The sequence below is a fragment of the Oculina patagonica genome, chromosome 11, assembly GCF_052425735.1.
Source record: "Oculina patagonica isolate OP01 chromosome 11, crgOcupat, whole genome shotgun sequence".
NCBI lineage: Eukaryota > Metazoa > Cnidaria > Anthozoa > Scleractinia > Oculinidae > Oculina > Oculina patagonica.
The window spans coordinates 11,580,472-11,595,258 of NC_135768.1; the positions used below are offsets into that span (position 1 = coordinate 11,580,472).

General features: G+C 38.2%; 1 protein-coding gene across 1 annotated transcript; it reads right to left on the bottom strand.

The window, feature by feature from the left end:
- Positions 1–132: 132 nt before the first annotated feature.
- On the bottom strand, positions 133–14,702 carry LOC144630226 (fumarylacetoacetase-like). The gene is made up of 15 exons (XM_078488558.1): positions 14,499–14,702; positions 14,312–14,422; positions 11,655–11,741; positions 11,201–11,235; positions 10,628–10,677; positions 9,824–9,914; positions 7,618–7,715; positions 6,752–6,804; positions 5,384–5,437; positions 4,699–4,744; positions 3,709–3,839; positions 2,441–2,516; positions 1,547–1,593; positions 940–1,041; positions 133–429 (listed from the first exon to the last, which is right to left on the bottom strand). The coding sequence occupies exons 1-15, from the start codon at positions 14,577–14,579 to the stop codon at positions 232–234; spliced, it is 1,260 nt and encodes a 419-aa protein (XP_078344684.1). The 5' UTR covers positions 14,580–14,702; the 3' UTR covers positions 133–231.
- Between the last annotated feature and the right edge of the window lie 85 nt (positions 14,703–14,787).

The window sequence follows — 14,787 nt, forward strand, 5'->3', positions numbered from 1 at the left end:
TTGTTGATCTTTGCCTTGCTGCGAGGGTTTTACGCCGGGTTCTCTAGTTGCATATTAAAGTGACCATAGTTCAGAAAAAACGTCAGCAAGTTTACCGAGGTAATTCCCAATGAGCCACAATCCAGGAAACAATTACTGAAGTAGTACATTTATTGGATTCATCTTAGTAGTACATATATGCCTGTACCCAGATGTGAAAGGCCGACTTCTAAACAATTTCATTGTTTTAATTTATTTCGCTTGTAAAGCAGGTAATATTTTCCCCCTGCATTCCCCAAAACCAACTCTGTAGCCATTGCCTTGGCAATATCCCGTCATAATAACTTCATCCCCATCTTGGAGGAACTTCCGTGTGATTCCCTCTCCTAGGTCCAATGGTTTAGTACCCTTCCAGGAAAGCTCCAGCATAGAGCCATATGAATCAGGGGTCTGTGGATATTATAGTAACAACGTCTGTTAATGTTTGTTTATTTGGCAAGTAATAGTTTGTTTTCTACTCTAATTGTTTAGACGAAAAAGAATCCTGCAGATCATTATTACACCAAACCTGCACCATTCTCTCCTTCTTGTGCACATTTCCTTATAAATGCGCTCTTACGCCTTGACTGTGGAAAACAGCCTTAAGCATCACCTGGAAGTAATACTAATTTCAATCCCATTGCTCTATTGCCAAAATGGAATTAACAATACATGTAGCCAATCTTGCGCTTGAGTGTGGCGTGTTCTGGAATTTATGAAACCTCAGAGCTTACGTATGACTTTTGAGGCCAATGGAAGCTACAGGTTACAAATGCAGGCGCGGAAAACACAGTGTTGAAAAGTTGTTGGATGGTGCGTGCAGCTCGCGCTAAGAACACAGAGCATCCTCTAAAGTGAATTGTGTTGTTGCAGTAAGTTTGTTTCTTTTGGTAGATAACTGTACAGGTAGCAGTGTCTTACCTCCCCACTGATGGTACCAGAACCCATGAGGTCTCCAGGGCGAACATTACATCCTGTCACAGTATGATGAACTAACTGTTGTTTTGGTGTCCAATACATATGCTGAGATAATAAAACCGAGTTATGAATGTACACACAATGCTATTTTTGTAGTTTATGACTGTAACAAAAGTGGGCAAGAATTAGACGGTTTAGTACGGGATAGGATATGAACATTAACGAGAGTGTTAGACTTAACAGGGTGTTTTTTTTAGGAAGCTGACAAGAAGTATAAGAAATTTCAAAAGACTAGGATTATTGACACTTGGAATTGAAAGACAAATATAACTATGAACTGACTGAAACAGTGAAAATAGCGATTAGTAAGTACAAAAGTGATTTTTGGGGTCTACATCTTCTCTAGAATAGAGTCCAACATGTAAAGGAAGAGGTAAAAAACATTTGAGTGTAATTAGTCTATCGGTACAGGTTTTCCCCATATGTACCTCCAGGCTAGCAAAAGATCGGATATTTCAGTAAATCTTATCCGTAACTCTACAGAGTAAGAAAATTGAGTTGTTTTCTTGTTTTTCTTGAGTTGTTGTTGTTTTTTGTTTTCTTCACTTACCTTTAAATTGGCTGAACAGATAGTCACAGGTGCTTTGGCTCCTTCACCTTTAACACAAACAAAGTATTTGCACAAGTCACTAATTTTCTATTTAAAGCTGCTGTCTTACACATGTACATAGCTGAGACATCTTAGTTAATACATGCAACATGCCAACCATAGGATATCCAGCAATTCAGTTAGCTGGCAAACATATTTACTATCCACGTTCAGTCCATGTTTCAGGCTCGTAACCAGGTATATGGGATCAGGGATCACAGCCCCGGGATCGGGATCATGAACCCGGGATCCCGGGTCACAAGTCATGGGATCCGGATCGGCCAATCAGATGGGATCAGAATGGAATCAGGGATCAAATGTTGCCACATTTTGGGGATCAGGAATCAAAATTTAGAGCTAAAATTTGGGATCAGCGATGAAAAAATATACCTGGTTACGACCCTGATGTTTTGAGAGAAAAATGTTTCTAAAATTCTCCACTGTTCAAGTTGTTAACTAGACGAATTAACTGAAGGTCTGAGCTGTTTATTCATTGTACTGTATGTATCTTTGGGGTGTTATTCAAAACAACAAAACAGCCACGTAATGTGTTAAACAGTCTATTTATTGATAACAGTGCATTGTTACTCTCCGATATCATAGACTTTGCAATGTTGCCCGCTCAGAGACTTTTGGCGAGAAACAGTATTATTGATAGATGTCACGTTCAGAGAAAAATTCCAACAGTATAACTATTATTACTAATAATGATAATATTAATAATGCAGTTAATGTGGTCAGCGGTGCTTTGGATATGCCCATGCACCAGGACTCCATGTGCTCCGGATTTCAGGCGTGTGTTTGTAGTGTAAACACACTGAAAACAGTAACACTGACAAGATTAATGTTACATACATTGTAAGTCAACGCCAAGCTTGACATCAAAGGTATAAGGATCTGAGTGCTGAAGATATGGCAGTGGGGCAGGATCCTAAAAACAACATGAGAAAACAACTGTCTAGTAAAAACAGTAAAACATGATATACCGGTATGTTCAATAGGCGGGTCTAAAAACAATAGTATTATATGTATCAGGCCATTTTAGATAGAGAAACAACAACATGACATAACAACCACTGACAAGATGCAACACTCAGAAGGCAAATCGTTACAATTTGTTTCAAGCTGTGGGAATCATAACAAGACGTTCAGATGATGTACACGATGAAACATACAGTTTATATTACAGATAAAGTTGTGGCTAAAGTATTGAGCAGTTTTAGGGTACAGTTTACAATGCAGATCAAGTTAAGAGTTGTTCTTCTTAATTACCCACAAAACACAAACCTATAACGGTTAAAACGTGTTAAGCTATTAAAAACTTTTTATGTCATCTTTAAATTTTGAAACATGATAACAATTTTAGAAGTGTCAGCTTACACCCTCTTTTACTTTTAGATGCATAACGGCTTTCTATCGACATCAATCTTTTGTCATGCTAAACAAACAAGACGAATCCAAATCTGCCAATTACAGCCCACTAGCATGACCTTCTAAACTTGCGGACTCTTTTGCTTGAAACCAACACCGGTATGCATCAGTTTTGATTGGCTCATTTCAAACAGCATGTCAAAAGACGATTTCAAAAGATAGGTATAAAAAAAAAGATAGCTATGCACGTAACAATGAAAGAAGGTTTAAGAGCTTTGAAGAGAAATCTACTTCATTCAACTTCAGTTTAATAGACATCTTATTAGTGCCTGATCTAAATACCGACAAAATGAAACGTTAACTATCTTTTCAATAACTGAAAGAAAAATATTGGCATGCGGATACTTCTTTAGTATGAGGGACGAAGAGAGCCACAGAGAGCGAGAGCAAGTTTCACCTTGATGTTTTTAGGATATTTTTTAAAATAGCGCTAAAAGGCTATATAATAAATAACTTATTAACCTCGTCCGTTCGGTCATTACAGGGGAACCTCAGACCTCGGCCTTGATGTATTGACCTCGCTATCGCTCGGTCAATACATCAAGGCTGCGGTCTGAGATTCCCCTGTAATGACCTCACTCTCGGTTAATAAGCAGTATATATCCACAAAATTATTTTTGAATAGTTTTTTTTAACAATTCAATAAAATTACCAAAATAATGAACATCATTCCATAAAAACTAGCAACTAACCTGAACTGGATTAGGAAGAGCAAATTCTTGAAGAGCATCCATGGTTACCACCCAGGGGGAGATGGTAGTTGAAAAATTCTTTGCTAGAAATGGACCCAGTGGTACATACTCCCACTTTTGAATATCACGAGCTATAATGAACCAGCAAAAATAAAGCGAAATTTCAACAACAGTGCAAACTATTAGTCATCACAAACATTAAGTACATTGTGTTATGCAAAACTTAATATAATGTGCTCCCCATTATTTTTCTACACTTACAGTACTACATACCAGGTCAATAACAATTTAGTTGTCAGTTTTGTGAGGGATATTTTTTTTGCAGTTTGAGTTCATCAGTCATCAGATATTTTAATTTTTGTATGGAGATTATTTATATTCAGGGGCACCCAATGGAATATTTCGTAAAAATATCTGTTCGGAAGACGATTTGAGATCTAGAATTTTCGGAACATTCATTGTAAATTTTTTGGATTGCCTGCCTTTCCTAGGATTTTTGAATATCTAAAAAATGGTATAATTGTTCATTTTTAACGGATTTTTTACTCTAAAAAGGTCACCTAGAATTTTCGGGAGCCTTTCTCTGGCTGGAATTTTCAAAAAGGTAAGTTTTGATCCCTATAACTTTCGGATCACTAGACTTGCAGCTGGGAAATCCTAACAGATAAAATACGTTCAACGGTGCTATCTTTAAGTGGTTTTGAACTATATTCTCGATGGGTGCCCCTGTATATTACCGGGATGTGCTATTTATGTCTGTGGGGCAATTTGGAAACCCATGTTTGCATTAGCTTTAATTTATACAACACAGCGTACTAGTAATGAAAGAGGTTGCAACTACAATAATTTATAATATCATCATATAAAACCAATACAGTGAACTCAAGAGTGTGTAAAATATTAAGGCTTAATGTTAGGCTTGCTGTCATATGACTGCAGTTTCTCTCTGAGAAAAGCTAAGCAATGTTATAAAGATATTACAACACCTACCACTCCAGTCATTCATAACAACCATTCCAAAGATGTGCTCCTGTGCCTGTGTAATTAACAACCACATTCAGTTAGTTTTTTCTGATACACCAGTGTCGGGTACATGTAATACATAAACTGCACAGAATTGAAGTGCAACGTATCTGCTTGTGCCCTTTCTTGCTATAATGAAGAAAAAAGGAAATTTCTTTGGATAGACTAGTGTTGAAATACCCAACAAGTACTATTGACATATATATTTTGTAACCAAATTTTAGTATTTTTCATTTAAAATATAAATATTTTGTATCACATTTCTTAACTTAGTTGTACCATTATTAAAGGTCAAGCCACAGGTTTATCAGATTATTGCTGTTAGATGCCACTCACATGAAACAAATACCGCTGACTGATTTATATATAACTAAAAGCTTTAAAACTCAGTCCATATAACCATTCAGAAGATCTTGCTCTGGAAAGCACATACATTGTAGTGTACAAAATTTCAATCTGTAACAAGCAGGGTTATTTTAAGCTTCTACAAGGTATAAAATGAATAAACACTGAAAACTAAGAAGTCTGGTTTAGAGGTCTTGGATAAAATTCTTTATCAAATGGCCCTGTAAACGTTGTCAAAAGAAATATCCCTTCATAGAAAAATGTGGCAGCAAGAAAGATAAACCACATGACTGTATACATGTAATACCTTATCCATAGTAATAGGTTCACCAAGTCTGTTTCCAGGTCCACAAAAGAATGCCTGTTAGAATGCAATGTCAGAACAATTAGCTAAGATGTTTATATGATACTATTACACCAGCTTTCAGTGTTACGTGCATGGTGGCTTTCTATTAACATCCATTCTTCAACATGCTAAACAAACAAGACAGATGCATGCATGCATATATAAAATCTAAATGGCTGATTGAATAAATCAACGTAATCCCAGGGCATTCAAATCCAGGTGGCAGCTACTGGAATATTTGGTTATTGTGAACAACAATTTGTACAGCTCCCCGTAACCACCAGTTATAACTGTCGGCCAACTGTCAACCGACAGGCCACCCACAAGCCACTGACAGACTACCAACAGTTTCCCTAAACAGAACTTTTACTGTAAAATAGGGCAGTTAACACAGGAGTAACCCTGATGCAGTAAGCGATTAAAGCGGATAAACGTATTTCACTGTAGTACATCTACTGTAACAAGTTGTCGAAGAGATAGCCTGGGCAACATTTTCGCCAGTTGAACTCATCTAGGTATCCATGAATTCTGCTTCTCAGAGTGCCGTTCATCGTCTTTAGTTCCATCCCCCATCAATCATGAGGGTCGTCAAAGTTCTCAGAATGGTTAACCATGAGGTGGATGTAGCCGATACCATTCAGGTTGAAGTACTTGTCAGAAATTATCAGCATTCCAGACTCAGAGAATTGCTGTACCAGTCCAGTTACCAGGGTTTCTCTTGTTCTCTTGGGTACTCGGAGGCAAGAGCTCTGCCAGTGATCTGGGTTTTTGGCATGGTCTAAAGAGGCACCGGTCGAGGCATTGATCTTTGTTTTCTGCAGTGGTTTACTGGGCATACCCAGTGATATCTGTCATCCGAATTGTCATTCCTAAGAACCATCTTGTTTCTGAAAGAGCATCTTACCGAATATGGGCCATCTGTAGGCAGACTATTGGCCTACATCATAGCCTAAACCTGTTGGCTGGGGGACAGCTGGCCGACAGCCAGCCGACAAACAGCCAACAGACAGCAGACAGTCACCGTCAAACGGCAACTGTCGGCTGACAGATGACAGACAGTCGACGGACAGGTTTTTTTGGAGAGCTGTTCTTCACAATAACCGAAGTATTTTTACCATGACTGTGCATTTCAGATGGTTCACTGTAAGCTTGTTGAGCTTCTTTTATTTTTGAAACACTTGTGACCATGGTTGTAGTTACTTAACAATTCTTGCAAGCTTACATAACTCAACAATGCACTTGAAATGTTTACTATTTGCTTAATTGAAAGGAGAGCATAGCTGTTGATTACACTTTGAAATTAATAAAAAGTCTTATCAAAGGACCTACCATTTCAAGCTCAATATCCAGTAATTTACATGGTCCAAAAACAGGAGGTTTAGCTGCATTTATAAAAAAGAGAGAACAAAAAAATTTGCTAGCATTAGGATTGGAAATCACACAACCTATAGTACAACTTGTGATTAATAGGTACAATTGATTATTTGAAAGTACTCAAAATTGCACTTAACAAAAATTACTTGTTAAGGGTTTCTTGTATTCATAGAAGTTAATCATGTGATATTCTTGTATGTGTTGTGGTTAAATTTTAAAACACTTTTTTTAAAATTTTTCAACACAATTTTCAGGGGCAGTTCCCTTTCATACAAAAAATTCCAACATTTTTGAAATGTATGGTAAATTTTTGTTTCCCCCTTGCCATGCATAGGCCCTCTCAGCAAAAAAGGCCACCGGAAAGATTACCGTAAACAATCTAATAAACGCCCACTCTCAAATAAACACCTCCCCTGAAGTGTAAAGTTTGTGTTGGATGCCCCCCTCTAATAAATTCCCTGTGTCTTATAGACGGCCCCCTCCAAGAATCACCTCAAAAACCAAGGAAATGCTCTATAGAGTAAAATTACACAATTTTATAGTTAGTTTCTTGCTTGACTCTGCCATTGACGAGGCCAACAACACCAACATACCTGACCCTGATGACGATGAAAACATCGATATCAAACTATGAACGACATCTCTACTTTGCATTGTAGCGCAGATTAGATGAGCCTCCTACTGTGTCTTGTATCTTACTCCGCTAGCAAACTATGCATCCTATTTGTTTTGTTGATGTTGTTACAGTTAAAGTGAAATAAACGCCCCTCTCTATTAAATCCCTCCCCTAAGACCCCAAAATTTTTTAAAACAACGCTTACTGTCATCAGGCCTGGTCTGTCCAACAGGACGTCTCACTGGAGTACCTGATACTACTACAGACGACGCTCTACCATGATATCCAACTGGCAAATGAACCCTGCAAGGTCATGTCACTTTTTAACATTAACAGTTCATTTTTATGCCATTTATAAGGGCATGTGCTTATCAGCTACTTTGAATAAACTTTACCACAGCAAGACAAAAAACAACTAATAACTTGATAAAGATGAAATGTATACCTGCCAACTTTTTCTGAGTCAAATTAAGGCGTGAGATTTTTATCTCAAAAGTGCCAGGATTTCCGAAGACATCAGAAGCCTTTCGAAGACATCAGAAGTTTTCCGAAGACGTTCCGAACATATCCCAATCCCAGTGCGTGGACAATATATTTTGCTAAACACGACCTTCTTCCAAATGCTTTTCTTGTCAAAACTCTGAGATTTCGGGGAAAGTATCGACATCTACTCATTTTACATGGAGGTTTCGTTTCTCGCATTGCTTTGAGTTTACACATTTTTGGAAAGTGTGTCATTTATGGTTGTCAAAACTCAATTTTTTTGACTAGGCGTGAGATATTGGTTCCTAAGCGTGAGATTGAAGTCTTTAACTTGCAGGCATGAGACTCACGCCTAAGGGGTGAGGGTTGGCAGGTATAGAAATGTACACAAGCAAGGACAACATTAGCAACTATCTGGTTCAGACACCTTTCTTGAGAGTAAGCCACTAAAGAAGACAATTAAAATTCAGGGTAGTTCACCACCTGTCTTCTTCAACCAACTTTCTGATCTTATAAATATACTAAAACAGAGGAAAGGCACTCTGGTGTACTAAAGAGGCTAAACAAGGCCCAGGGCTGCAAATGATTATTTTCACTTGAAAGGACATATGTCCCACTAAGGCACCAATTTGGTCGGACAAAACAAAATTGTAGTCGGACATCACCAATCTTGTTTAGTGACTTACGAAACACAAAGACAAAGTGAGATTTACTCACGGCAGAGTTTTATTTATCGTTGCCGTAAAATGATTTCAATACCATCAAAACTTTGACCGGACATCATGTCCGACCACAATTGGGATTTGGTCAAACATTAGCAATTTTTTGTCGGTCAATGTCTGATGTCCAACTGTTATTTTCAGCCCTGAAGGCCAATGGTGAAAAGAAATGAAAAATACAATGGTATTGACTCAGATTTCATGCAGTACAAAAATGTATATGAGCAAAACTTTTACATCATCATGTCTTTGTGAGCTGCCTGTTGTGACCCTCAAACCACTCCACTCAGTACTGAGTGGTATCCAAATATCTGCAGTGCATGAATTGAAACACTCAACTGTTGTTAACGGAAATACCGCAGTCCTGTTTTTTGGCACCTAATTAAAAATGCATAAGAATACTCCAAGAAATGGTTTGCCATTGAAGAGGCCCTGCCAGGGGGGATCCGTGCGGCTTGTCGAAATTTAAAAATGTCCCGTGTCGCTGTTTTATCATACACTTCTTTACGTCTTTACGAGCTCCTGAGCTCTTCCGTGTCACGTGGGTAAATAAATACATTTTTTTTCCCGTCGCTGTCAGCAGTTGAATTGAAGGAAAATTGCTTGTTCTTGTCAGACTTTAAGATTTTTCAAAAGGGTTGTCATTTGTCGCGATTTTATTTTATGTGCTGTCACTACAATTTTGGCCTTGTCGCTTGTCGGAATTTACCCTGGCGGGGCCTCATTGAAATCTTGCATGAAAAGTGACTCAAATTCCATTGAGTGGTATCACTGGTCCTTGATCTATAGTGGGCAAGATGCATAAGTCTTATTAGGTATACAGAATCTCAAACAAGGTATGATAGGAAGAGGAGAAAGTGATAGAACAACCTCTGCCATCTGAGAATCAGGCTACATGCCACTGTACTACAACAGGGCTGTGCCTAGGATTTATGTCTGCGGGGGCAAACTCTGCACACCTTTAGTTTTCTTATTTTTTAGTTTAGTTTTTTTCTTCATTTTTTTTAGTTTTTTTTTTAGTTTTCCTGGCGGGGACAAGTGCCCCCCCCTTCCCCTCCCCCTGCTATGTTCGGCCCTGTACAAGTGTATGTATGGAAGAATTTCTAAAATCAGATACCTTTTACAGATCTAAAACAAAAATTATATTTAATTTATTTTCCTACATTCTCTAGGAACTTTTTATTTTCTTCATAAAATATTTTTCCTTACCAGTTTGGCATCAGAGCATTATCCTTTCCTCTAAACATTGTACCAACATTTGTTGCATGATTTCTTGATGAATAAAAGTCTGTGTAGTCACCTAAAAGTAAGAAATGATATGCAAACAAAATCTGACTGAGAAAAAATCAGAAAACAAAAGGACAAGGTCATATTTTTCCAGCTGCATCAGTGAGGACAATGAGTTGAGAAAACTACTTGATGGGAGAGGACAAAACAAAGACCCCTGGTCCATGGACCCAGCCCAGCACAAGCTACTGGTGTACACTGCCAAAAATCGCACTTTATTTTGCTCGTGTGAAGTTATTAACACTCAGATCAAGTTGAGAATTGGCACATACTTTAAGCAAGTTAAGATCTACTAGTTGAAGGTTTTTAATTTTGTTGACAAGTGTTTAGAAAGAGAAAATAACTACAAAATGTGAGAAAAATGCACCAATTTTGAACACCGTGCGTAACATTTGCAGTCTGATAGGTACCTTTTAGGATTTCTCCGCTTCAGGTAGTAGTATGCTCAAATGTTTTCCTCATAAGAGTTAACAACTTATGAGTAATAAGTATCTCAAAAAAACGAAACAATAACAAAGTTATAACAATTAGAAGGAAGGTGACTTTTTGTTTACATCCATTCTGAGTAGCGTGGTGAACCTTTTTAGGACCGTTTAAGCTGCATTTTAATTACTTTGTCAATAAAATGAAAAGAAAATACATTCCGAATGCTCATAACTTTCGCTCATTCCCTGGAGTAATTTTTTTTAATAAGAAGAACTTTCGTGTAATCTGCGATTCACTTACCAATGTTTGCAGGAAGGTGCATTGTCACACGATTTTGTGGAATAAGGCATCTAGAAAATTAATGTTCAAAACAAGATACCACTTTAAATAATGCCATATATCCAAATACCTGAAACATTGCTCTGCCACTATGTGTACAGAAAATTTGTGTTGAATTAAACATAATGACAATAAATTATTAAGTAAGTAACATACTTTTAGTTGAATTGCATAAAGTTGCATGGTTTGCATGGCTCAAATGGTTTGCATGGCTCGCAGGGTGGCTCATAAGGCTCACAGATTATGCAGAACAGTCTCTCTTCTTCCACCTTCTGTAGAGTAATAGAGTTCTGGCCAGACCTACCTTCCCCCCCCCCCCCCTGTTTCTGCTTCATGGTAACAATTAAATCATTTTATGCTTTTCAACTTCTGGAAACATGCAATTACATGTATGAAATCACCAGTGTCACATTCATTGCTTATTTTTCCCCTTATTTTATCCAGTTCAACAGAGAGAAAAAACATACCATACTTCTTTTATCAATGTTAAAATAATTTTTACCATAATTAGTTAATACTTAATTTTAATCAAACCTTGATTGTAGATCTGAATTATCCCTGAGAACTCCCTGAAAAAAAAATCCAAATAATATTGAATAGTTGGAGAAACTAGAAAAAGGGCAGGAAATTTTACCATCCCGTCATGTTGTTAGGAAAATGCTTGCTTATTTATGCAATCAGACAATGACTTTTTGATTTTGACAGAGAAAGCAGTTAAACTTTATTTTCTTTATTTTTTATTTTTGATTTTTACAGAGAAAGCAGTTAAATTTTATTTTATTTTCAGGCACAGAGGCCAAAGGCTGAGGCTGAGAAGGCATTATAGTGGTCAAATCCACCAACTTATAAATTTAAATGTAATTGTGGTGGAATATCTCTTTCTGCTCCTCCAGGAAATTAAATTCATATGGATGAACTAGATCATTTAGATCTTAATTTCTTTATTGGATACCCCTGCTGTCAACAACACTTATAACTGCTAACCTACCTCATCACTTGATAAAATCCGCTGTAATGTGTTTCTTGTCTCTTTCCATGCTTCCCTTCCAAGACCCATGAAGGCATTTAGTGTTTGCTAAACCCAATCATAAGCAAAGTCACATTTAAGCATCTTCAGCATTTTAAGTATCTTTGCCCCCGCAGGGTTTTGGCCCAGAGGCCAAAACCCGAGGAGGCACACTAGGAGTCCCCGGGTGTATACATACAAGGACAATGAATATTTGTTGAAAAAGTAAGAAATGTGTCTGTAGTGGGCGAAGCATTCTCGATTTGACGAAACTAGGCGCGCACGGTCGTGACGGGTAATATTTTTGCAAGCGCGCACGGTGGTGTCGGGTACTTGCAACCACGAGGTCGCGTTTGGTCACCTTCGCGTTTTGAGCTTCACCATCTGCTAGCAGCGTTTTGTTTTTCGGTTTTGGCCTACGCGTGTTCACAGATTTGTTCGAGCGGTTTCTCTGCTTTGGTTGTGTTAAGTGATATTTGAAGCAAATGTTAGTAATACGTCGAAAGATTTCGAGCAATTGGTTTCGTGTTCTTGGCTACGTGCCGGCTGCCTATGTTCCAAGCGTTACATTTGTAAGGTTTGCTTTCGGAGGTTTGTTGTATCGTATACATCTTACAAGTTACAACGAGTAATAAACAAAAGCGTGAACTTTGTCATATATTATATGACAATATTATTCGTTTCGCTAACAAACTGTCTGATTATTTGATCCAAAGAGTGGGTTGTTTTCTCGAATCTTGTGCCATATTTTGTTACTCGTGGAATTTTTTTAGGCTTTTTGGCCTGGAAATTATTGTAAGTTTATTTTGAATGTTATAAGCCCAGGAATAAGCTTGTGTGTTGTCATCACGAATAATGTGTTATGTGTTATTTCCGCTAGGTGTTATTTACGCGCGCTAGGTAATATAATTCGACTTGAACTTGTGAATATTTTTAGGACGTAACGGTGTCACACAACAAGAAATTCCGCATGACACAGTAAAAAAGAAGCCTAATTGTGCAGTCCATCGGCATTAATAATTAAAGGCGACAAAAAAACAAATTATAAAAAGGTGGGGGCAGCTTTATAGTGAGAACTATTACTAGTCTAACTATAAATGTTACCTGAGATACCATTTGTCCACTTCCATCTAAGTGGAAGTTAGGGAGAATAAAAAAATTACCGGTATGTGGGAACAAAAGCCACAGGTGTGCAGGGCTCCAAGTCCGATCATCGGACATTGACCGACCAAAATTTGCTCATGTGCAACAAAATCCCAAGTGTGGTCGGGTTGTTTGGTCCGACCAAGATGGTGTCTTAGTAGGACATACAGTATACTGTATGTTCTTTCAAGTTAAAAAAATATTTGCAGCCCTGGGTGTGTGTTTCCACAGCCTAGATATTTATTTAAGTTCTCTCAAACTTTTACTATCGGTTCATTCTTGTCTCCCAGAGCCCCTTGTTCTTCTTAGCTGGCAGAACCTGGGGCATAAGGAACAAGTGGCTCTAGGAACATGATTTGATTGGCTAGATTTTTAACAAAGGGAATTTATCAATCAAGTCAACCATTGTAAATTTCCTTATGACAAAAGGATTTTGCAGCCAAATCATGTGTCTCCAGCCTGGGGGGGGGGGGGGGTACTCCCTATAATGGCCTATACGGGGAGGCTCCACCTGAAAGGGGTACCTTTTTCAGGCTTCAGGTATATAAAAGGGTAGGGATTTTTCCTATTTTAAGTCCACGCCATGTCTCTTAGGTATATGAAAGGGGTACCTTTTTTCAGTTAAAGGTATACAAAAGGGGTACAATTTCTGTCAAAAACGGTATATAAAAGGGTAAGGGGTTAGAACTTGGGGCGGAGCCTCCCCGTATAAAACTTTTTGAGTACCCCCCCCCCCCTGCCTCCCGGGGTCTCCAGAACTTGTTGTCTGAGCCCCAGGCTCTGCCAGTTAAGAGAGACAGGTGGCTCTGGGAACGAGAATATAATCGGTTGAAAACAGATTTTGCGTGAGTTTCATTTTATCATGCTGTGTTGCTGATCATGTGAAAAAGTTGTTTGCTGGCTTAGTAACACTAATGCTTGCTTCATATATAGAGCGGTTATCACGTGTCGAAAGTAATTTGCGTTTGCTTTGGTTTTGCATTACTACACTTTGTGATTGGTTTAAAAATCTCGTGCCACTTTCTTAACCAATCAGAAGTAAAACCAAAACCAATCGTGACTCGCTCGTGCACGGTTTCCTGCGCTCTGTGCCTGCAACATGTATTTGCTTTGAGTTTTGATTGGCTGACTGGATTGGCCAGAGTAATTACTTTGGTTTTACGACACTCCATTGAAAACTGCTCTAATAAATAGCTATTAGTAAGATCAGAGTCTCCAATTCTTTCTTAAAGTATTGGAAAACTCTGTTTTACTGTGGAAGGGAATAAGCTTATAGTATAATAAATAATTTATATATTATTCTCTCCCACTTGTGAGGAGCTCTTCAGGGATAAACAAACGAACAAGACATCATGAACCAGTGGCTTTTTTTGCAAGAGTGGTGAAGGTCTACCGTGAAGCAACTTCACCCGGCAGTGGCCAGAACCTCCCAGTTAACCTCCATCAAGCCATGAATGCCCAGCCTGCTTTTGAACAGCTGTCAACTCACTGCTTACCTCTTGAAGAACCGATTTTCTTTGTGACATCAGTGGACCGGTGAAAAGGTCAGAAATCTCAGACAGATCCAACACATACTCCCCAATAGCAACACCTATGCGATGTCTTGGCTGGGGATCACACAAAACGTTAACTCCTCCAACCAAAAGAAATCAAAACTTGTGTAAAATCGTTTGATGTACTCACATTATCAGACGTGGAAAATATTCCATAAGGAAGATTTTGAATAGGAAAGTGGTTCTCGGGAGAGACTTGAATGAAGGACATTTTTGTGCGACAATATTACGACCACTACCAGCGCCTGGAACACTACCTCCACGTTGTGACCCTTGTCGAGTGAAGAAAAAAAAAGTGGAGCCTGGGGATACTTGCTGCAACTGATCCCTACTCCTCCCCCGCTAGGTAGTTACTAAGTGGATTTTAAAAGGAAAATATAGATTTATTTCTTTAAAATTGATCGTAGAAACGCAGAAAA

Excerpts from the sequence above, each read along its gene's own strand:
- LOC144630226 (XM_078488558.1), bottom strand. The coding sequence starts at position 14,579 with ATGTCCTTCATTCAAGTCTCTCCCGAGAACCACTTTCCTATTCAAAAT. Across the intron at positions 1,594-2,440 it reads GCTTGGCGTTGACTTACAAT|GTGAAGGAGCCAAAGCACCT; the intron begins GTATGTAACATT and ends TTTGTGTTAAAG. Across the intron at positions 1,042-1,546 it reads TCTGTTCAGCCAATTTAAAG|CATATGTATTGGACACCAAA; the intron begins GTAAGTGAAGAA and ends TTATTATCTCAG.